Here is a 25,576-nt window from a genome sequence, read left to right as displayed (position 1 = left end):
CTTTCACATCTATTTCTTCCTCTCACCTGAATTACCTAACCCTTCTACTCTTATTCCCCTTGCTCTTTTCATATTCCTTTATTCTTCTGAGGGGGTACTTATGCAATGGTATTTCTCTTCTACCTGTACCTTATTTTTAATCCCTTGGCACTCCATCATTCTTTGCTTTTTCTCTCTTGTTTTGAATCTATTTATTTGCTTATTCTCCTCTCATTTTTTCCCTTAAGTATTTGAAAGACTTAAAACCAAAACAACAACAACAAAAACCCCACATACACTATCATGTATACTGAGTGGGGGCAGGAACTGTTTGTTTCTATTAACTCCTGTATCTCCAGCACTAAGAACAATTTGGGATATATGCTGTTAAGAAACCAGATTTCTGGTAAGTCGAAGTAAAATGCTATTCTATTTTGGAGGGGAAAAATCAGTCATTTTGGCACCTCCTTCTAAGAGGTATTTCATATAATGATTGCAATTATAATTTCATAACTGATGGAATATTCCATCTGGTAGAACTCCTATGCATGTGGTTACCTCAAACATAAAAACGAAAGCCTCTGAGATGTCTTCAGACAGAATAAAAGGGTATAAACAGGCTTCCTGAGAAATCTTGTAGGAATATTTCAACCATTCTCTTCCATAAGGCGCTAATCATTAAATTAATTGAGACTGTTGGTAGTATCTAACAGTATAAATAAATGCCTTGAAAGCTTAGAATCAGGCCACTATGAATATTGTAGGACTAAGGTCTCAGAAGTCTGGTGCTGAAAGAGTTTTGGGGGAGATCTAGGTCAACTTCTCATTTGGTAGATCAGAAAAATCAGGTCCAAAGTGGGCAAATTATTGGCTCGATTTCACAATGTTCATTAGTGACAAACTTCAAAATGAGAACTCTTCCAAGCCTCTGGATTCCAAATTCTGGTATAACATCAAACTTACTCTCAATATTACAGAAGAAAAGTTTCTTCCATTACCACATCTAAAGCTGTCTACAAGGTTCCTGTTGAGTGTCCAGAATCAAAACAGCCTTGTGGAACAAAGCAACTGAGGATAATCCCTGGGGAGCATGTTGTATCTTATAAGGCCAATCATGTTATCTACTAAACGTAAGTTACATTTATCATCTAGGACAATCTTGTAGTGGAAATTAGTTGCATATTTTACAAAGGATGTACTTACAGTGTTGTTATTTAAAATTTTAAGATAAGTTTAATCAAATAAGTCAGAATGCTTATACTTGAATGAGATTTTTCTTTCAAAATAGTCATGCTGGATGGAAGAGCTTTTTCATGGTATGCTGCCATTGCTTTTGGCAGCTTCCAATAGCAAAGCTACTTGTAAAGTTAAATCTTTGCCATTACTGAGAATATTCTGAAATATATGGAAAGCAATTGCAAAAGAGGAGTTTTAGAATGCTTTAACAATGATAGCATTATTGCAATGTAGTTATTGTCTTTCAAGGTGACTGCTTTCAAGGGCTAGTACTCGTGCAATGAATATATTATCTTTTCTTTGTTTAAAAATATTTAATCATTTATTTTGTGGGTATACTTTTATTTGAACTTCAAAAGTTAGTGACTGTTTATGTGTTTGCTTCTGGCTTCAAGACAGCATGATGCGGTAGACAGAATATTATATGTTGACGAGATAATTGACCTTTCTAAACACATTTTCCTTTAAACGAGGATAACAAAACTTACCTCATAAAGATGGTCTGAGGATACAAGTGAGATAACGAAAGTTATGCTGTTTTGTAAATTGCAAAATACAAAGTACTTTACCACTGTCCATCTACCATTAGGGTTATAGGGACAGTTAAAGATAACACAGAGCTTCTACTCTCTTTAGAATCTTCTTGCAATTCCTATTGATAATTAATGTCCTTAATCTACATTGCTGACTATTACCAAGTCAATGCTACACTCAGTTAAGTCTAACATTACTGCGGTAACTCCCAGGAGCAATGGTATATAAACTTGGCAGTCACTAATTTTCCTGCACATTTTAGATGGTGAAAAGTGTAGTTGATGTTCACTTAACACCAGGAGAAACCAGGTTAATGAAGGTGCTGGAGACTGGAATATGTAAACAAGACAGATAGGGGAGCTTGGAAGGAGGTATAGGAAGAAAGCTGGAGAGCAAGCAGTAAATAAGAGGCACCTGAACTAGCAAAAGACAGAACATTAGATCAGCAGAGTTTTAGGCAGTCAGGCAGTGCAGTCACAGTGATAGGCTTGGCACATAGTAGCGGCTTAATAACTTTTTTTTTTAAATAGAAAATGCATAATTAGGTGGAAGAATGAAGAGAGCTACCTCTGGGAACTCTTGTTCAGAGGTAGAGTGATATCAAGGACTCTTGAAAGGAAAAGACAGAGTAGTTTCTTCAAGATCCAGCTTTGTATTAGGAGTGATAGACCCTGGAAACTAAGAAAATTAATCATCTACCTTACATAAGATGGCATAGGTTTGAGAGCACAATAAATATTCCCTTGACCAACTGCAAAGAGCTAAAGAGAGCTGTTGTGTGGGTTACCGGGCTGAGGAATAGCATTCTTTCCTGAAACTTCACATGATTTGAGTATAACAGAGAGAACAAAAAGTGTCACAGAGACCTTTCCAGTTATCCAAGGGTTCAAAGAAAAAAAAATTGTTTACAAATGGCGCATTGATTTTGTGCCACAAGTACTAATCACTTCCGTGTATATTATCTTGCTTAAGGCTTACAAAATTTTATAAGGTAGCTATAATTCTTATTTAAAAATTTGAGACTTGATTAGATTAAATGATCTATACAATGTCACTTCACTAATAATGGGCAGAGGCAAAATTCAAGGTCTGTATTTTCCACTATTAGGTTGCTTCCCTAAAGTAAAATGTAGATTTAGTATTTTTAATAATTTCTCTTAGACAACCAAATTCAAAGGAGATGACAGATTTTGGTGACAACAACAGTTTCCATGTCAAAGTACAGTCAGCTATTTCACAATAAAACAATAATTTCCTTCTCATAGTTAGGATGCTTAAAATCAAATTATCTTATTTTGAAATTCTATCAATAATTTGATTAAACAAGCCAATGTCCTCAGATAACTTAATGAGTGAACATACCCTTGGTAGGAAATAGTTAGTCCTGCCACATCAGAATTTTCACAGCCCAGTGCAAACAGGGAAAGGAATAGGAGGTACCCAAGAACAGATGATCCCAAGTAGAGTTTTGCAGCTCCATACAGACTGATTCTGAATTTTTTCATAACTATTCCCCCAGAGAATATTCCAAGGGCCACTGCAGGTATATTGATGAGCCCTGAGGAATAAAAAATATATATGTCATTTTGTGAATCTCTAAAAGAAATCTGAGTACACTGACATAAACTTTCTAAGGGATTATACAAAATTATAATACTTCCTGACAAATTGTTAGACTAGTTGGTAATTTTAGGTTATAGAAATATTCATTCACTATTATCTATTGACATATCAAGAGATTTTGATGAATGTCTAGGTTATGGATTAAGGATAGCCCAACAGAGTCTCAGAGGTCTGCCTAAAACAGTGTCTAGCACAGAGTCCAAAATCAACAAACAATGAGTTAGTCAATGAGTCAATGTCTTTCTGGTCTAATCCCAGGATTGACATGTTCAATCAAAGGGCAACTGGGTGAAGTTAATGTTCTTTAAGGTTATGTGTAAAAGACTAATAGGCACGTGGAATTTAGGGAACAAAGAAACAGTGTTCGTTCTTTTTTCTGGCCCAAACAAAATTTATTTTTATTTACACTCTTGTCTGCTTAGTCTGGTATCCTTAACAACCACCACAAAAAAACAACAACAATGTATTAATAGACTACTTTTATATTTATTATTTGCTTATGATGTACCAGCCACTCACGTAAGCATCTGATATATCTCTCACATTTACCCTTTACCACAACTCTAGGTAGCTATATTGTTAATTTCACTTCAGACAGCAATTTACTTATGGTCATGGTTAGTAAGTGTTAAAACCAGATTTGACAAGATAGATCTAATGTTAAATCCCCTGTCTCTCCTTCTAAGCATTTGGGAGACAATTCGTGAACCTATATCAGAAAAAAAGTACCCACCCCTACAAGTCTATAAGAAAAAACTGACAGCTCAAGAAAAATAGACAATTTGAACATAATTAACAAAAGAGAATGTTGAAATGACCAACAAGCCTCCAGAAAAAGTGCTCAACATCATTAGTTATTGGTGAAATGCAAATAAACTACAATAAGATATCACCATACCGTATAAGAATGATTACAATGACAAAGACTGACAATACTAAGTGTGATACGGATGTGGAGTGACTGGAACGCTCTTACACTACTAGCATGACTATAAATCTGCACAACCCTACTGAAACGTTTTGGTTATATTTACTAGATCTAAACATGACCCAACAATTCTGCTCCAAGATACAACCAAGAAAAACATATGTATACACCCACCAAAATATATATAGGATAGTCATGCAGTGTTATTTTTAATTGTCAACAGCAAAAAAAAAAAAAAAAAAAAAAAAAAAAAAAAAAAAAAAGACCCAAATGCCCACCAACCATAAAATGAATAAACTGTGGTATATTCACGTGATAGGATATGACACAGCAATGAAAAAGATCAAACAGCTATACACAACATGAATCTCATAGATTTCATTTCAGTCGAAATAAGCTAGATACAAAACAGTGCATAACACACTATTACATTTAAATAAAGTTCAAAAACAGGTAAGACTGATCTATGATGGCAGAGTTCAGAATACTTACAAGCTTTAGGAAAGAGTACTCAGTAAAAGGAGGTTTGAGGGAGCCTCTGGGGTTCTGAAATGGGCTACATGTTCTAGTTTATGGTTACCATATAGATTTACATATAAACATTTATCCAGCTACACTACCCATTTAGGGGCTACAGTGTTAAATGTTGCTTGTATGTTATATCTCAACAAACATAAAGGAAATTTTAAAAATCAAATAAAAAGAATGTCTCTTAAACTTTCATTTCTCTTCTTTTTAAAGTCAGTATAAAGCACTGATTGGCATGGAGGGGGGCAAAAAAACCTAAACTGTTTCCTCAGATCAACAATTAAATAATACGATTAACTTAATTCAAACCAATTCATGTTGAAAGCAAAAGTTCACTGGCATAGCTTTAATATTTATAATTTAACAGAATAGTCTAAACAGAGTCAATTAAATTAGCGTCTGGATTAAATTATCCAGGATGGTTACAGGACAATTACATATTCTGAAATGAGCTCAGAGCTCTCTTTCAGAGATAGATACATAGAACAATTCCTGAAATATTTATGAAGAAGAAATGTTTTTAAATTTTTAGAGTCTCCTACCATAAATGAATATATCCAATGGAATAAAATATATTTATGACTTGAAACAGTAGCATTAAGTAACATCTTCATAGGCTAAAGGAGCTAATCTAGGTTTTAAAAGTATCCACAATTACTTGGAGCAGGACCTTCTTGTATTTGTAGATTCTGTTTCTTCTTCATTCATTTCTTCATGCTTTTCTTTGCCCCTGAATAGCTTTCTTATTCTTGACTGACCTGCTGTACTAAAAACACAGCCCTTTTAAATAACCTGAATGCCAGGACTCAGAAAAGTCCTTTAACTCTGAGCAAATACAAACTTTGTTTTGCAATGAGTACCTTTTAAACCGTCTGAATACTCACTTTTTAAAGTCCTAGAAACTGTTCAGGTAAAGTGGCCACTGTTATGAAGTTTTGGCTATACTTGAAAGACACATATCCAGTATCACAACCTCCTAATAAAATGCATGTTTGGTTTATATAATATTCTTAAGGTCACTCATCTACAGTTGTGAATAATTCTTGCTAAAAGGTTATACCACAGACTATCTAAATATTTTTTCCCCACTGGATCTTTTTTCATTCTGCTAAATTTTTATTCACTCACCTTTCTAACTTTGTATCTAAAATGCCATAAATCACTTTCAGTCTAAATATGAGAATAGTGTTCTCTAAAATCGCTAACGGTTAACAAAGATGCAGCTGACAGTACCTACTGGCAAGCATGAAGGACAAGTGAGCATACCAATAACGAAGTTGGCCTTGGAGGCTGACTGCCCATACTGTTGCTCAATGTACTTGGGTTTATAGGTTACCATTCCAAATAAAGAGTTGAACTGAACAGTGCTCGCACACAAATATAACAAGTACAGTGGATTTCCAAAAATATTCTTTAGTGATGGAAGAAAATCTGTAAGACAAAAGTAACATGGAGAAATTAAAGTCAGTGTAACACCTGGCAGAAGACACAGCCTTGGCAGCAGGGCATAGACGGCCGAGCCCCACTGTCACAGCGATCAGGAACACGTACAGTGTGGGGCACACACACACTATGGGTTTTAAACACTGGCTCAAGTCAAGACTGAGATCTGTCAGGTTCACATCGAGACATAGGCACTCGCTTCTACAGGCATATAGTTTAGATTACAGTTAGAGGTATAAGTCAGATAGGACTAGATTCCTCTAACTGATATGGGTAAAAGGAAAGAGGGACGAGAATACTCCCTCACTCCAGAGCTGAAAGTCATTGGCAGGACATTAAGAACTTCAGTTTTCTGGTCCCTATTCTTCAAACTTGGGTCATGGTCACAGAGAAAGAAATATGCAAGTTACCTCCACTTAAGTCAATGAACTTTAGTGTAAGAAATGAGCTTTGGCATTCCCCCTTCTTACTATTACGCAGCCACATAGTTTGAAATGTGAAGATTTTCCGTAAATGTAAATATTGCTTGCTGGGCCCAACTGAGAAGAACCAATCTTCCTCATGGCCAGCCACCCTTTTCCATGTGGAAGGAATTCATTCTAACATGTCTAGCCTTTTGCCCCACACCACACTCATTCCTTTGATCACTGGGGGGAAACGTGCACTGACACATGTTTGTCAAATGGCTGAATCTCATCTGTTAAAAAGCCACAAGCCATGAAGATTCACTCTCTTCTGTCCACCCGGACTGATGTGAAGCCGCAAACCCAGATGGGGGCAACTGCAAGGTTTAACCTGAAGCAGTATAAGGGTGGGAATGTCAACAAGAAATATTACCAAAACTTTGGGTCATGTTCTTTAATCCACTCTCCAGTAATAAAGCTGACTTTGTAATCTTCAATTCTGCTTCCTGGACAGTTTCTCAATTTTTCTGAACAAATGATGGGGAGAGAGGGATATTATATATAGATCCCGTATAGAGTGTCAATGGAAAACTGAAAGGGCTTCAAAATCAAGCAGAATCTGGCTCACCTCTTGCCATTTCCATTATTTTTGACTTTTCTCCATGGGGTGTTTGGTAGTCTGTGCGATCATCCATAATAAATTTGGATTTCTCAGAGGAAGAATTGGAATCCTCTCTACTTCGGGGTCTAGGTAGACTCTTTGGTAAACACCAGAAAGGCACAGCTGCAAGAAGACTTACAATTCCTGCTATTAGATAACCCAGCCACCAGGCACCTACCCACTGAGGATCCTTGGGAGTAATCATTATGTGATCTGAAAGAGAGAGAGGATAGCTAAATAGCATGTACAGCAAAGCTGGTGTGTTGAAATCAGCCTCTTTAAAAAAAAATCCTAGTGTTAGCTCTATCACATCATAAAATACCTAATAATTCATGCAGGATAACTTTCTAGTCTGAACATTATCATCATCTTGCTTTTTGAAGGGAACAAGGTGTTTCTGGGACATGATGCTTTTCTTCTTTTGTTCCTCAGATTTGAAATATAGATTCTAAATACTGCAAGAGTGGTCTCTACTCTGCCCTGAGGTTCTGCATAAGAACGCTTGGGCCCATGGCAGGAGGAAAGAAACATGTGAGGGAGAATTCTGAGGACTCAAAATCTGCCAGCCACCCCACATCAGCACCACTTTCACCTGGTTCACAAATTGAATGTCTAAGATCTTACTAAAAAAAAGAGCTAAATCCTACACCTTCTGGTCAAAATCTGGTCTAAACCACTCAGAATGTTATTTATTAAATGATGGTTAATAATACTTCAGAGCTATTCAAGGTCTGAAGTAAGAATTGTATATGTAAATAAAATGTCAATATCTTAATCGTTATAAAAACTTTATTTTTGACACCATTTTTTATTTGACTAGAAGCTAAGTATTGATGAATGAAATCAAGTGTTTTTTTCTTTTCTATATAAAGAACCCATAAAGCATATAACTGGTCTACCTCCATTGTGCCCTATGAGAACAACAAAATAAACACATGTCCTTTGACAACTAGGCTCAATTGACACTACACCATACTTGGTAAATCATTCACACTAGTTCTCTGCATCTTCATTGCTTCCCCTGAACAATTTCCCTCTGTACCACTCATCACACCTATGCTTTCTTATCTGTACCAATTTCCATGACAGGATTTTAACGAACTCAAGGAATTCATCTACTATCTTGTTCACTATTTTGTGGTAGAACAGCACCTAAGATAGATATAAAACTAAGGTTAATGAATAAATGAATGAATAAATAAAAATTGTGGAATTCATCTTGAAGTTTATTTGCTAAAAAAAGGAAAATTAGTGCAAGAGTTTTGCATTTAATTTTAACACACAATGATTTCAAAAAGCAATTTCAGAATTTTTAAAAATGCAACTTATTTTCTTGCTTTTAACCGATTTCTTGAACTTCTTTAAAAAGAAAGAAAAATAAGGGTGCCTGGGTGGCTCAATCAGGTAAGCATCTGACTTTGGCTCAGGTCATGATCTTGCAGTCCGTGGGTTCAAGCCCCATGTCAGGCTCTGTGCTGACAACTCAGAGCCTGGAGCCTGCTTCGGATTCTGTGTCTCCCTCTCTCTCTGCCCCTCCCCTACTTGTACTCTGTCCCAATCTCTCTCTCACAAGTAAATGAACATTAAAAAAGTTTTAAAAAAATAAAGAAAAGTAATGCCCATTTCTAGGAGGTACATCTCATAAGGAAAGAAACAAATTAATACTTATGGAAAGATGAGTTCTGACATTTATTCCCTCCATAACTACTCTCTCAGGGGGTAAGGTAGTCCCACTCTAATATGCTTCCACCTGAAAATGATTTGTAAAGAATGAATTTTGGTTGCCGAAAGACTTTCAATTCTCGGTCTTCTTGGCAAGTCTACAAAATACATGATCAATCGATGTGACTGTCATGTTGATACACCTGAACCAACAAGAGCCAACGAGAAGCCACAGTTTTTAGTCTTAACTATGCTGGAATGTGTTTGAACTGGCAAACCAGAAGTGAAAAAGGATACATCTGAATAACAAACCATAGGTCGTCCGGTTCTAATCACTGCCTATTTTTCATATTTCATTTATTAATGTATGTGGTGATTATATCAACAACAAATTTTCAGTGGATTATTTTCATTCTAGGAAAGATTATAATCCTGTCATTTTATAAAAAGGGACTCTGATACTTTTTACACCATCTGCATTTAAAAAATTGCAGTAACTACGATAAATAAATAAACAAAAATAAACTTCCTTACCTAGGTTTACGAAGCCAATGTCAACATACAGTTTGGCACATAATGAGCCTAGCAGGAAGCCAAAGATTGGTCCTATAATTGCAACCGTCTGCACACACCCTGCACCAAAAAAAAGGGGGGGGGGCATTTCTCTGCTTTTGTAAATTAATACATTTTTAAACAAGAAATATTAGTGAAATCCAGTGAGTAGCTAAAAATATTTCATCAACTCTTCACTTAAGAGTGCTTAATTTGTCAATTTTTTCAACCTTATTGAATCAGGAAATAAGTCCTTCTCAGCTTTGAAAGAAGAACGAACACTTGGAAGGCTTTAATTACTTCTTAGTAAAGAAGGGACACCAAGACTCTGAAGAAGTTAACTTCCCCCAAATGGAACAAACTTTACTCGTTAGGATTAGATTTCCCCCACTGATAAAAAATCAGAATTATACTATTTTGACAGTCTTTCAAAACTTTTTTGTGGCTGGCTAAGCATAAGAGTCATTTTGACATTAAACTTCATTTCTTCCACCTTAGTGAAGAAGTGCATGTGTTCAGAGAGTCTGTGTGAGAGTAGTAACTATGCATATCCCTGGATGCAGCCAGCAAGTGGAGCTAGACCTGGGAGGGCAGGAAGGTGCTCTTTGGAGCAACCATGACCAGCCTAGGCAGCTGTAACAGGAAAGTGGAGCAGACTGTATAAATGACATCATTTCTGGTTACCAGAAACATAACTCTTCCTTGCAAAGTATCTACTATATGCCTTTCATTTCACCACAGAGCTTGATACACGCATATCCCTGATGATTAATTTAAATTGATAGGAGGAGTAAATGGCAGTTACAGATCCTTTTCAGAAGAGAAGACAGGGTGAACAGAATGAACAGGAAGGGGACACCTTGATACATGCCTGCATCTCTTGGCTTGCAATCTTTCCTCTAGTCTCCAGAGTCATTGCCTAGCAACTTCTACTCTAGTTTCTGATTTATGCTGGAGTTTTCCATTAGAGCAGGTAACCTGTTTTTAATTACAGCCTGCCAGACTGTAATCAGAGCTCTCTGGAGTTCTGTGTGCATAGCCAGCAAAGAACTATACTGTGGAGCTAGCCATAGCCCCTCCCAATGAATTTCAGTCCTGTCCTTCTGTCCCTTGAAGGCCAGGCCCTCAAAGATCAGAACCCAAAAAAAACCAAGACTGGTGTGTGAAATAGAGAAAAAATTAGTTTCTAAGACATAAGAGGCACTCAGTCAATACTGCTTAGATGTATCTGGACTTGGAGTTTGGTTTTGCTATATTTTGTTTTGTGTGTGTGTGATTTTAGCTGCTGGTCTATCCAGTGGGGCCTGTTCCAGACATGGGTTCGTGTCAGGCCTTGCTCTCATACTTTCTGTGTTTTTCTTTATCCATTCATACCTCCTACTGATAACTCAGAATTCCTTGCAGGCTATCCCTCATAGGAAAAAAAGATGCTTTAAATAATCAGGGCTTTTATCTTAGAAAGCAATTTCTAGGGCTCTGAAGACAAAATTATATATATATATATATATATATATATATATATATATACACACACACACACACACACACACACACATATAGATATATACACACACATATAGATACACACACACACACACACACACACACACACACACACACACACATATATATATATATATATATGATACCTAAATGCTTCAGTGGCACAGTTAACCCAATAAAAAAAAACCTATGAAATCTGAAGTCCATGAAGATACTTGTACAAAGTCATACATGATTGCAGTTGATCTTATAGTTATTTTCTTTTAATCTAATGTTCTTTCCCTAATGTGACAGGTCCTTCTAATGCAAGCTTCTTTATCATCCAAATCCTCAGTGTGGACCTCAGATATGTGTGAACCTCAATATAGGAACTGGATATGAAGTGTCAAACTCTATTGCACACTCTATTCCACTCAGTTTGGAATAGAGTTGAGAAAACCAGATATGCTGCTTCCCAAGAAGATTAATGGGGTAGGCATTACCAATATAGAAAGCAGAATTGTCTTCACTGGAAAAATCATCAAGGTAGGCAATGCCTAGAGGCTGAATAGGAGTTTCCCCAATTCCACGAAGAAGGTTCCCCAGGAAAACATAAACCCACATGGAAGAGCTGGCATCAATTTCACATTCTTAAAAGGAAAGCAAACAAGAGAAGTGAAATTAGATCAGTATCAAAGTTAAATACTTATTTTGCATTTCTACAAGCTGTCCTAAAATTGGATTAGGATGTAAAAATGAAATTTTCAACAGACTTAATTTGATAGGAGTCTAAGCAAGACTGGAAAATATTTTCTCCTCAATATTTTAGGCAATATAAATCCCCCAGAGGTTTTGAAAAAAGGACTCTTTTGTTTCTTGTTTCTGATGCCTTGTTTCTTATTTTCTCTTCTCTTTTTATTTTATATTTATACTGCGTACTTTGAATTCCTATGCTCCAATAACATTCACTATCCTGTCTTGGAAAAAAGACAAAATTTTGAACAAAGGCATTTCTCGCCTTAATCTTTAAACTTTTCTATTTTTCAACAGAAATCCCTTGTAATTTTATTGCTGATCAAGTTTTATCTGAAATTTAAATTTTTATATGGACAGCATTACAATTGTTTGTTAGTGAATAACCATTTTTAGGGATCAGGTTTAGGAAACAAAGTCACATAAAAATTTAAAACTCTATATACTTTAGTAGTATAACTATTCCAACAAAAAGAACCTTTTGGCAGTATTCTTAGACATTCAAAGCTAACTATTTTAAAATGCTTTTATAGAAGTCATGTCTTGATATAATCATGTAAAGCTGGAGAATTACCCCCACATCACAAGTGAAATATATTTTGAAGAGTTTGATCACTTTAATAAAAGTGATAATGTTATCTATCTCTGACAATCACCACTTGTGAGTGCTCCCTTTCTGCCAGGCACTGGGCTAAGTGGTTTGCAGGCATTTTTAAATTATTTCCTCCTAATAATCATATGAGGTAGGAGTTATTTACACTTATTAGTAGCCCTTAAGTAAAATTTGAAGGTAAAATATAGGTTATTTGGAACTGGGATGAATCCTTTTGGGTAGATGAATCAGACTGCGTAACAGACAAGACTATTGTGTAGTCATGTTCCTTCTAATTTTGCCTCTTCTAGAAATGTAGCCAAGTGACCACGCATTTTTCACTTATCTTTTCTAGATTTCCATTTCACTCCCCAAAATATAATGGGAATTCCTTTTCCAAAAAATTGATTCTAATGTCAATTCTACCCCTGACATTTGTGTGATCCCAAGATCACACAAGGGTAGGGAAATCTTGTAGACAGGTGAAGATAGCTTAGATCTGTGTTTTCCAATATGGTAACTACAAAATACATGTGGCTACTGAATAGTAAATTAATTAAAGTTACATAAAAGTAAAAATTCAATCCTCAGTCACACTAGCTATATTACAGAAGTCAACAGTCACATGTGCTGGTGGCTGCTGTATTAGACAGCATAGATATAGAACATTTCCACTGTTGCAGAGTTTTTTTGGACATCTCAGCTCTCCAGTGTAGTGGGAATGGGGGTTGTAGGTGGAGCATTTTTGACAAGAGTCCTATTATCACCCTACTATAATTTTTAGGATAAACTTTGTGTCCACTATATCTGATGTTTATACAGATCTATGACTTTCAGGGAGCAGGGCCTCATTTAAAGCAAAGAAAAAGATTGTGGGTCTTATGCTGTATACCTGTCTAAAACCTGTCTCTACATTAAAAACATTTTTAAAGTTTATTTATTTATCTATCTATTTATTTATTTGTTTATTATTTATTTATTTATTTATTTATTTATTTATTTATTTAGAGAGAAAGGGGATGGAGAGGGAGGATCCCAAGCAGGCTCTGTGCTATCACTGCAAAGCCTAACCTGGGGCTCGATCCCATGACCATGAGATCATGACCTGAACGGAGATCAAGAGTCGGATGCTTAACTGACTGAGATACCCAGGCGTCCCACATTAAAAAATTTTTAATTCCCACCTCTAGATGCTATGTTTCTCTTCTTAACACTAAAGGTTTAAATATTTCGTGATTAGCTGTATTGCCATCTACATCCTATCTTTCCTGTCAAAAACAAAATATCTTCAATAACTGTACATTTTGTGGAAGTGAAAGTCCAAACCCTCCTTTCACACTCTTCTCTTCTTCCAGGGGGCTTTTCTTCTTCTTTTCATACAGCAGGATGGGGTACACTTGTTACATGTTCACATCTTCCCTCCCTCCCTGCCTCATATCTCTATTAATCCTCTGGCCCTTCCCTTCATCCAGACCTCTGGAGTTCATTGCTCAGGAAAAAAGGCATCTCAAAAGAAAGCACTGATGATGATATTAGGGGAAAGAAAAGGTTTTATGGTATAGATAAAAGATTTGCATGACTAGCAGGTATAGAAAAGAGGAGCTTCCACACTGCCTATACAGCAATCTGTAGGCTAGGAGCAGGGAGTGGGGTGGGAGTGGTGAGGAGGAAGCGTCGAGCATGTCAATGCTCAAGGGCAGTGGAGACAGGGCATTTGAGCTCATCCCGGAGACATAGCAAACACCTCAGGGGAGATTTGTGGATTCTCTAGCAGGAAGAACCTGGGCCACCATGGTAGAGCCAGGGAGGTAGCAAAACCCAAAAGACAAGATGGCTACATATGTAGAACAGTGTGGCTAAGCGTCCTGCTTTTGGCTCCTCAAAAGCTTTCTAAGAGATGATTTCCATGTTCCCAAGGGTGCTCACACAAAGCATTGCTATGCAATGTGCATCAGCCATATGGAATTCTAGACATCCTGACAAAATTCCTTGCATCCTGTGTTGTGTGGAAAACAATTATTCCCAAGTTTCCAAGACTGTCACATCTGCATCAGGAAGAGCTTCTGTGCTAAAAAAGGACATAAAGGTAGACATGGGATGGCCCTAAAGTGACATGTATGACCAAATATTGTGGCCAGAGGGATTTTAAATACCTAAGTTGACAAGGGACCAATAACACCAAGAGGCCCCTCCCACAACTTCCCTCTTTGCTATTATGTAAGCTCCCTAGAATATAAGCAACCCCTGGGGAAAAAGGTAAGGTTAGGGACAAATTGAATGAGATTCAATTTATCCCATTCTGATGGAAAGGGGCTGAACACAGAAGTTAAATTGAGATCTGGGGAAGAATATATTTCTTTCATATCTGAACACTGGACTGAGATTAATATGTGTTAAACTAGTTTTATCCTAATTCATGGCCCACCTTATTTGGAACCATGGGAAGCTTTTCCCAGTCACCAGCAATTAATGCTTTTTCCATATTTTCTTCAGATCTCATCATATACTGCTTTATATTCTAGGAATTTTTATGGCACTATAGTATCTCAATTTAAGTAGTAAAGCTTTTAAGAGAAAAACATCACATAAATTTTTTGCCCATACTAAAGCAATATAAAGTCTTTATAAAAAGCTATCTTAGTCAAGTAAACAAAATCATCTTACCATCACTTCTTTTGGATTGTGATTTTTCTATAATTGAGATAGGTAATTGATTGTCTGACTCCAGGAGACATGGAGAGATGCTCAGAGTGGAATTAGAGAAAGGAGAATACTTTTCATATCTGTACCTGTAAAAAAGAATGTTTTCTTCACTACAGACTCATTTAACATCATACTAAAAATATTAAATGTACACTACATGAGTTACTATGGAACCTGTTTGAGTTTGCAACTACCCTTGAGTCTTAATCACTAAACCAAACCAGCATTTAAGAGCAGATGTCCTGAAGAGATAACCACAAAGTCTCATTTACAGGTATTACACCATATCTCAACCAGTTAGTGTAGTAAAAGAAAATAAAAGTAAGAATTATTCATAAGGGTTCATTTTAATGTAAAAATAATGACTATAAATCACCTATTCCCCTGGTGAAAAAATATCCAATGTTTGATAAAATCATGACTATCTCCAAGTCAGAGGAAAAGCAATAATTTAAAAACTATGGTATTGCATGCTATATTTAGAGTTGTAAATTTAGTAGAACAACTGCATTGCTGATTCTAGAGAATCGATGATGATGTGTGGGTTTTTTTTTAACTTTTTAAATTCCAGGGGCGCCTGAGAGGCTCAGTCAGTTGAGCATCCAACTTTGGCTCAGGTCATGATCTCGTGGTTCATGAGTTCAAGCCCTGCGTCGGGCTCTGTGCTCACAGCTCAGAGCCTGGAGCATGCTTCAGATTCTGTGTCCCCCTCTCTATCTGCCCCACCCCTGCTTGTGCTCTCTCTTTCAAAAATGAATAAACATAAAAAAATTAACAAAAACTTTTAAAATTCAAGTTAGTTAACATCTAGTGTAATATTAGTTACAGGTATACGATATAGTGACTCAACACTTCCATACAATACCTGATGCTTATCATGACAAGTGCACTCCTTAATCCCAATCGCCTATTTAACTCATTCCCCTACCCACCTCCTTTCTGGTATCTATCAGTTTGTTCTCAATAGTTAAGAGTCTGTTTCTTGGCCTCTCTCTCTCTCCTCTTTTGCTCATCTGTTTTGCTTTTTAAATTCCATGTGAATGAAAGCATGTGGTATTTCTTTGAGTTATTTCACTTAGCATAATATTCTCTAGCTCCATCCATGTCATTGTAAATGGCAAGATTTCATTCTTTATGACTGAAAAATATTCCACCAAAAATATATGTCATATATATTATATAATATTATATAATAATAACATATGGCACTTATTCCTTATCCATCTGTCAACAGACACTTGGGCTGTTTCCTTAATTTGGCTATTATGGATAATGTTGTTATGAACATCAGGGTGCATGTATCCTTTTACATAAGTATTTTTGCATTCTTTGGGTAAATACCTAGTGGTGCAACTGCTGGATCATAAGGTAGTTCTCTTTTTAACTTTTTGAGGAAACTTCATACAGTTTTCCACAGTGGCTGCACTACTTTGCACTGCCACCAACAGTGCAAGAGGGTTCCCCTTTCTCCACATCCTTGCCAACACCTGTTGTTTCTTGGGTTGTTGATTTTAGCCATTGTGACAGGTGTGAGGTGATATCTCACTGTAGTTTTGATTTGCATTTCCCTGATAATAAGTGGTATTAAGCATCTTTTCATAAGACTATTGGTCATCCGGATGTCTTCTTTGGGAAAATGTCTCTTCATGTCTTTTTTATTGGATTTTAAAATTTTTAATTGGATTATTCATTTTGGAGTGTTGAGTTTTATAGGCTCTTTAGAGATTTTAGGTACTAACCCTTTATCAGATATGTCATTTGCAATTATCTTTTTCCCTCCTATAGGCTGCCTTTTAATTTTGTTGATTGGTTCCTTCACTGTGCAGAAGCTTTTTATTTTGCTGAAATATCAATAGTTTATTTCTGCTTTTGTTTCCCTTGCTTCAAGAGACATATCTAGAAACAAGTTGGTACTTTTTAAAAAATGTCTATTTATTTTTGAGAGAGAGAAAACAGGGGAGGGCAGAGAGAGAAGGAGTCACAGAATCTGAAGCAGGCTACAGGCTTTGAGCTGTCAGCGCAGACCCCGATTCAGGGCTTGAAGTCAGGAAAGGTAAGACAATGACCTGAGCCAAAGTCGGATGCTTACCCGACTGAGCCACTCAGGTGTCCCAGAACTTGGTACTTCTGATGCCAAATTGTTTACTGCTTGGGTTCTCCTCTAGGATTTTTCTGGTTTAAGGTCTCACATTTAGGTTTTTAATCCATTTTGACTTTTGGGTATGGTGTGAGAAAGTGGTCTGGTTTCTTTCTTTTGCATATTGCTGTCCAGTTTTCCCAACACCATTTATTGAAGAGACTTTTTTTCCCATTGGATATTCTTTCCTTTTTTGTCAAAGATTGGTTGACCATATAGTTGTGGGTTCATTTATGGGTTTTCTATTCTGCTTCATTGACCTATGTGTCTGTTTTTGTGCTAGTTCTATACTGTCATAATTGCTACAGCTTTGCAATATAACATGAAGCCCAGAACTGTGATTCCTCCAGCTTTGCTTTGCTTTTTCAAGATGGTTTTCGATATTTGGAGTCTTTTGTGGTTCCATACAAATTTTTTTTTAAATTTTTTTTCCACGTTTTTATTTATTTTTGCGACAGAGAGAGACAGAGCATGAACGGGGGAGGGGCAGAGAGAGAGGGAGACACAGAATCGGAAACAGGCTCCAGGCTCTGAGCCATCAGCCCAGAGCCTGACGCGGGGCTCGAACTCACGGACCGCTAGATCGTGACCTGGCTGAAGTCGGACGCTTAACCGACTGCGCCACCATGGTTCCATACAAATTTTAGGATTCTTTGTTCTGGCTCTGTGAAAACTGCTGTTGGTATTTTGATAAAGATTGCATTAAATCTGCAGATTGTTTTGGGTAATATAGACATTCCAATCGATGAGCATGGAATGTCTATTTCTTTGTGTCATCTTCAATTTCTTTCCTGAGTTTTATAGTTTTTAGAGTACAGATCTCTTTGTTTAGGTTTATTCCTAGGTATCTTATTGGGTTTGATGTAGTTGTAAATGGGACTGATTCCTTAATTTCTCTTTCCGTTGCTTCTTCATTGGTGTATAGAAATGCAAAATATTTCTGTACATTGATTTTGTCTCCTGTGACTTTGGTGAATTTATCAGTTCTCACAGGTTTTTTTTTTTTTTTTTTGGTGGAGTCTTTCAGATTTTCTATATAGAGTATCATGTCACCAGCAGATAATGAAAATTTGACTTCTTCCCTGCTGATTTGGATACCTTGTCTTTTTGTTGCCTGATTGCTGTGGCTAGGAGTTCCAGTATCATATTGAATAAAACTGGTGACAGAGGACATTCCTTTTTTGTTCCTGACCATAGAGGAAAAGCTCTCAATTTTTTCCCATTGAGGATATTAGCTGTGCGTTTTTCACATATGGCCTTTATTATGTTGAGGTTTGTTCCCTCCAAATCTACTTTGTTGAAAAAACATTTTTATGAATAGATTTGTACTTTTTCAAATGCTTTTTTTGCATCTATTGTAAAAATCATATGGCTATTATCCTTCCTTTTATTAATGTGGTATATCACATTTATTGATTTATGAATATTGAACCACCTTTGACCCTACTTCATCGTGGTGAATGATTTTTTTAATGTATTGTTGGATTTGGTTTGCTAGTATTTTCTTGAGAACTTTTGTATCTATGTACATGAGGTATTGGCCTATAGTTCTCTTTATTAGTGGAGTCTTTATCTGGTTTTGGTATCAGGGTAATGTTGGTCTCATAGAGTGAATTTGGAAGTTTCCCTTCCTTTTCTGTTTTTTGGAATAGTTTGAGAAGAATAGATATTAGCTCTTCTTTAAATGTTTGGTAGAACTCCCCTGTGAAGGCATCTGGACTTTTGTTTTGGGGGAGATTTTTGATTACTGATTCAATATCTTTGCTGATTATAGGTCTATTCAAGTTTTCTATTTCTTCCGGTTTCAGTTTTGGTAGTTTATATGTTTCTAGGAATTTATCCATTTCTTCTAGGTTGTCCAATTTGTTGGCATATAGTTTTTATAATATTCTCTTATAATTTTTATATTTCTATGGTGTTATTTGTTATTTATCTTCTCGCATTTGTGATTATTTGGGATCTTTCTCTTTTCTTTGTGATAAGTCTGGCTAGAGGTTTATCAATTTTATTAATATTTTCAAAGAAACAGTTCCTGTTTTCATTGCTCTGGTTCTATTGTTTGTTGTTTTGTTTTGTTTTGTTTTGTTTTTGTTTTTCTTTTTCTTTAGTTTCTGTATCATTTATTTCTGCTCTAATATTTATTTCCCTCCTTCTGATGGCTTTAGATTTCATTTGTTGTTCTTTTTTCTAGCTTTAGGTATAAGGTTAGGTTGTTGAGATTTTTCTTGCTTCTTGAAGTAGGTCTGTATCACTATATACTTCCCTCTTAGAATAGCTTTTGCTGCGGGGTGCCTGGGTGGCTTAGTCGGTTAAGCATCTGACTTTGGCTCATGTCATGATTTCACATGTCATGATCTCACAGTTCATGAGTTTGAGTCTAGCTTCGGGTTCTGTGCAGACAGCTCAGAGCCTAGAGCCTGCTTCATATTCTGTGTCTCCCTCACTCTCTGCTCCTTCCCCACTTGCGCTCTGTTTCTCTCTCAAATATAAACAAACATTAAAAAAATTTAAAAAATGTTTTGCTGCATCCAAAGGTTTTGGACCATCATGTTTTCATTTTCATTTTTTCCATGTATTTTTATTTCTTTTTTAGTTTCCTGGTTGACTCATTCATTGTTTACTAGCATGTTGCTTAACCTTCATGTATTTGTGGTCTTTTCAAATTTTCTCTAGTGGTTGGCTTTTACTTTCATAGTGTTATGGTCAGAAAAGGTGCATGGTATGATTTTAATCCTTTGTACTTGTTGAGGTCTGACTTGTGACCTAATATGAGATCTATTCTGGAGAATGTCCCATGTGCACTTGAAAATAATGTGTATTCTGCTCTTTTAGGATGAGATGTTCTGAATATGTCTAAGTCCATCTGGTTCAGCGTGTCATTCAAAGTCACTTTTTCCTTGTTGATTTTCTGCTTAGATGATCTGCCCATTGATGTAAATGGGGTGTTAAAGTTCCTTACTCTTATTGTATTATTATCAATTAGTTCCTTTATTTTTGTTTTTATTTATTTTATATATTTGGGTGCTCCAATGTTGGTTGCATAAATACTTAACAATTGTTAGATCTTGTTGGATTGTCCCCTTTACTATGAGACAGTGCCCTTCTTTGTGTCTTGTTACAGTCTTTGTTTTAAAGTCCAGTTCGTCGGATATAAGTATTGCTACTCTGGCTTTTGACTTGTATGTCAAATCCATTTGCATGTTAAATGTTTCTCCATCCCTTCACTTTCAATCTGCAGGTGTCTTTAGGTCTAAAATGAGTCTCTTGTAGGCAGCACACAGATAGGTCTTGTGTTTTTTTTTTATACATTCTGACACCCTGTCTTTTATTGGTTAGTCCATTTATATTCAGAGTAATTATTGATAGATATGTATTTACTGCCATTTTATTATTTGTTTTGTCATTGTTTCTGCAGATTTTTCTGATCTTGTCTTTGTCACATTTGGTCTCTCCTTTGCACTCAAGGAATCCCCGTTAATATTTCTTGCAGGGCTGGTTTAGTGGTCACAAACTCCTTTAGTTTTCGTTTGTCTGGGAAACTCTATCTCTCCTTCTATTCTGAATGATAACCTTGCTGAACAGAGTATTCTTGGTTGCAGTCTTCCCCATTCCAGCACTTTGAATATATCATGCTGCTCCCTTCTAGCTTGCCAAGTTTCTGTTGAGAAATTTGCAACTAGCCTTACAGGGTCTTCCTGTATAAGGACTTATTTTGACATTCTGCCTTTAGTTTCTTTATCACTATATTTTGCAAATTTAATTACAATATGTCTGATTGTTGGCCTGCTTTTGTTGATTTTGATGGGAGTTCTCTGTGCCTCCTGGATCTGTGCTTCCTTCCCTAGGTTTCAGCTATTACTTTCCTCAAATTTTCTGCACCCTTTTCTCTCTCTTCTTCTAGGACTCCTACAATATGACTGTTTTTACATTTGATGGAGTTACTGAGTTCCCTATATCTATTCTCGTGTTCCATAATTCTTTCTCTCTTTTGTTTAGTCTCATTATTTTCCATTATTTTGCTTTCTAGGTCACTAATTCATTCCTCGGCTTCTTCCAGAATGCTGATTATTTCATCAAGCCTGTTTCCAATCTTGTTTATAGCACTCTTCATTTTTCTTTTTCAACTCTGTTATCTCTGTAGTAAGGGTCTCACTGATTTCTTCTATTGTCATTCTCTATCAGGTGTGTTACTTAAAACTGTTTCACCTAGATCTCTGGCTATGGCCTTATGTTGTGTTCTCATTTGGGATAAATTCCTCCATCTTTGCATTTTGCCTAAGTCTCTGCCTTCTTCTCTGTGTTAGAAAAGCCAACTATGTCTCCTGTGCCTGAAAGTAACAACTTTATGAAGAGGTCATGAAGTGTCCAGGGCCTGGTGCTTCAGGGGGTGTCTCAGGTATGTGCTGCATGCGCTTTGCTGTTTTGTTTTAGCTGATCTATCCTTCAGGCCGGTTGCCCTCAGAGGCTTTTGTTGTCTGCTGCGGGCAGTGTTTGCTCCCTGGCCTGAATGTGGTGAGTTTTAATTAGATGTGCTTGGTTTGGTCATGAAATGAGACATGATACCACTTCCACCAGAGCCAAGGCCCTGGAGAACTCTGGTTGGGAGACTTGGTATGGGCAGAGGTTTATGCTCATCTTCAGAGGATGGAGCCTGCTGCACTGGAACTGATGGAAGCTTGACAGAGAAGAGCAGTCCTGCCAGAGCACAGGGGTGTGGGGCTTGGTATAACCAAGTTAGGAAGTTAGTGTTGGTGCTGTGCTGCTTCCAGCACATGGCTCTGTGCTTATGCTGAGGAACAGTGGGGAAGGGGAATGGTACCAGCTCCTTTGTTCCAAGAGGCATCTCTGTGAATGCGATCTCTCTGGAATATGCTTCAAGATAACCAAGAAGAGCAAATAATCTCACCCCTGTGTGGTTCAGGTACTCTTCAGATTGCTGTCTCCATGCTGTATGCCCCTGGCTTGTTTGTCAGCCTTCTCTCCAGGAGCAGCACAGTGCCCTCTAGGCTCTATCCGCCAGGTCTGGTGACCTTTAAACTCTAAACTTTATGCCCCGCTGGTTGCAAAAACAGATGAAGTTCAACCTCTCTTGTTTTCCAAGTCAGTAACTTTGGAGAAACTTTCTCCTTGTGCATTCCCCTGTTTGCTCTTCTCTCTCGTGCCCTTCTCTGTGACCACAGCACCCTCCCTTCTGCAGCACCTGTGACCTATTTCTCCCCTATACCAAATCTGCATTTCCTACCTTCTTCGATGTGGCCTCTTCTCTCTCATTAGCTGTGGAGTTTGTTCTGTCAGTCTTCAAGTTGGTTTCTGGGGTATTTAGGAGGATTTGATAGTAGCTGTGTTCATGGGATGAGGTGAGCCTAGGGTCTGCCTATTTTGCTGCCATATTCCTCTCCCCTGATATAAGGGGATTTTGAACTGTTTATCTGGATGGTATCACTTTTCTCTAGAGTTTATTGTTAGGGCTCGAAGTTATTTCTAATGCCATTCTTTCCTCTGATGTATGGTTACAATGGCAGCTGGATTGAAGAGCCAAGGCTGAATGGAAACACTGTGATAATTCTATCTTCAGTTCCCCAGCCATGCTCCCTCTCAAATTATCCTTCATGAGACAATTTCTCTGTCCACTGCACTCTCCAAAAAGAGGTACCTGATAAAAGGACATCACAACATTATCTTTTTCTCAACGTCATCATGGTTCTCTTTTTGTTCAGGTACCATATGACTAAAGACTAGGAATCAGAGTAATGTATTTATAATATTAGTAATAACAACCTACTCAGCCATGTAAGTAAAACATGTATTGAGGTATTAAAATATATAGACTAATAGATGGGTCACCTTATATCAGTTTTGCATAATCTATACCTCGCTAGGTCCATGAACCTTACAGAAAAAGTAACAACATTTTTGTATGTATGTTAGTATTTAAAGAAAGAAGTTCAGAGTTGTTGTTACTTTTATCATATGGTTCTCTGGCCAAAATAGTTTAAAAACCACTTAATGAGGATAACTATTTGTCGATTCTCAGCTACCCAAGAGAACATTCAGCATTAAAATCATGATAAATATAATTTTCTTTCTTTAATAATTCCAGAGGTACCACGGACTGTTATAGTGCCTTAGAGCTCTTAAAATTAATGTCAATCATGATTATGTAGAATTTTTAAAATTTTAAATTATTTGAGCTTTCCTAATTCATTCTATCACAATGAAACTGTTTAGCATAACAATTATTTAGATTTTGAATAAATGTAATTTATGCAAGTGTCTCCTTTGCCACTAATTACTAGATATGACACTCTAGAAAAATCAATTAACCTTTTCAAATTTCAATATTTTTGGTGGTAAAGTAGGGGTATCCATGTAGTCTGTACAATTTAGGTTCTGTTGGATAAGGAGACATAGAAGTAATTTCACAGGGGACCAGTGGTTTAAATGCTTTTAAACCAGGGATTTTAGTTCCTGACCTGGATTCAGACTCTGAAACAATCTTGATTCAGAGACATGAAGTTCTACAGTAGCCATCTAAATAGTCTTCCTACTCCCACATTTCCCTCATCAGAGTTATTTTTCCAAGCAGGAGTCTGCATGGCCCTTAAAAAATGTAAGTGAGATCATGCCATTCTGCTCAAAGCTCTCCACCAGCTTCCCATCTCATCCCAAGAAGAAGCTGAAGTTGCAATTGTGTGCAACCTTACTATTCAAGGTGAAGTCTGCAGACCAACAGCATCAGCTGAATCTCAAACCCTATCGAAGAACTACTAAATCAGAATCTTTATTCTACCAAGAGCTTCAGGTGACACAAATGTCCACCAAAGTTTGAGAAACAACCTTGACAGCCTCTGCTATTCCCCCTTACATTTTCCCCTTGCTTGTCCTACTTCAGCCACACAGGCCTCCCTGCTCTTTACCCACATGCCAGATTCCCTCCTGCTGCAGGAACTTTATATTCATTATTCAATCAGCACAGAAGCTTTCTTCCCCAGGTGTCTGCATGGCTCTCTCCTTCATCTCTTTCAGTCTTTCCCAAGGGTCATCATATGGGTGAGCCATCCCCTCATAACCCTACTTTAAACTGCAACCCTTCCTCCCCGCAACATACTCCTTATGTGTCTTCAGAAGGTTATTTTTCTATGTAGCACTTAACATTATCTGGAATACTGTATCATTATTTATTTCTTTATTATCTGTCTCCTCCTCATAAGATCCAAGAGAACAGAGATTTTTTTGTCTCTACTCTATCTGCATTACCTACAAAAACCACCAATATATATTTTTTAAATTCATGATTCAGGTGAGCTCACACACATAAAGCTAAACACAGTCTGTTCATGGTAGCCCCTCAATAATTGATATCCATGATCAGTGTTATGTTTTGCTGGAAACCAAAAGTATTTCTGCTAGGCAGAAGAGTACAGTGGTCTCTTGGAGATCAAAAATGACATTTGGACAATTGTCCAAATAATACTGTGAAAAGTTAAAAAGAAGTTATTATAATAACCCTTAGTAGATAGTAAACTTCATGGGTAAAAATTGTGCACATATATTTTTGTTTAATTTCATTTTGTTTTTTTCTCACTGAAGTAGCCCCATTACATGGCACAGTATCAGGCCAATGCAGACACTAAATAATAAATAAACAAATATAACTTTAAACATACAAAAAAGTAGTGTCTAATAATTTGTCCTTGACCCTTTGGCAACCTTTGATAACCCTTGCCTGGCTGCCTGGCTGGTCTTTTTCTGATTTTCTTTTACTAGAAAAAAGAAAAATCTTTTACTAGAAAATTTTACTTCTTTTACTGGAAAACTTCAAATACTAGTAAAGTCAACATTCACTTGGCATCTAAAATTTGCAATTATGTAAGAACCTAGGCATTCATGTGTGAACTCCCTCTTTTGCTTGACTGCTAAAAGATTCTACTCAAATTACTAAGATCCCTGTGGAAATGCTCTGTTGCTATTTACCACTTTTGTGATCTTGAGGTTTTGGCTTTTGATTAAGGGGAAATAGAATGTTTTATATTTGTCACTAACTTGAGGTGACAAAATTATTAACCTGAAGACAACCCATTACTTGTCTCTGGTTAAAACCAGGTGGCTTAATGATCTAAGAAGGTCTCACAACAATACATAACAATAATGACACAGTTACTAGATATATGAGGAAACTTAGTAAGCATTTTACCTGTGTCATCTCATTTAATATTTGCAATATTATAAGCTAGGTATTATTTTTAATACTTATAATACCTATTTTTAATATGCATAAACTGAGGCCTGGAAAGCTTAAGTAACATGTCCAAGGTCATACAGAAAAAACCCACTGCAGAATGAGTTATGTCAAGAGTCA

The 25,576-nt window shown here is 36.7% G+C and overlaps 1 protein-coding gene across 5 annotated transcripts in view; it reads right to left on the bottom strand.

Annotated features, from left to right (window-relative positions):
• Positions 1-25,576, bottom strand: part of SLCO1C1 (solute carrier organic anion transporter family member 1C1) — a 75,411-nt gene that overhangs the window by 30,100 nt on the left and 19,735 nt on the right. For 4 of the 5 annotated variants that reach the window (XM_047866456.1, XM_047866452.1, XM_047866455.1 and 1 more), the window contains 6 exons: positions 15,042-15,166; positions 11,536-11,682; positions 9,533-9,631; positions 7,304-7,549; positions 6,095-6,259; positions 3,112-3,307 (listed from right to left, as the gene is read on the bottom strand). In XM_047866456.1, coding sequence (XP_047722412.1) covers positions 3,112-3,307; positions 6,095-6,259; positions 7,304-7,549; positions 9,533-9,631; positions 11,536-11,682; positions 15,042-15,166 — 978 coding nt within the window. Of the gene's footprint in view, positions 1-3,111; positions 3,308-6,094; positions 6,260-7,303; positions 7,550-9,532; positions 9,632-11,535; positions 11,683-15,041; positions 15,167-22,459; positions 22,871-25,576 lie in introns of all 5 variants that reach the window. The other variant, XM_047866457.1, reaches the window with a different exon arrangement.

Source organism: Prionailurus viverrinus, chromosome B4 (assembly GCF_022837055.1).
Source record: "Prionailurus viverrinus isolate Anna chromosome B4, UM_Priviv_1.0, whole genome shotgun sequence".
NCBI classification, from domain to species: Eukaryota; Metazoa; Chordata; class Mammalia; order Carnivora; family Felidae; genus Prionailurus; species Prionailurus viverrinus.
Note: the sequence above shows the minus strand (reverse complement) of the source record. Positions and strands in the feature narration are given on the sequence as shown.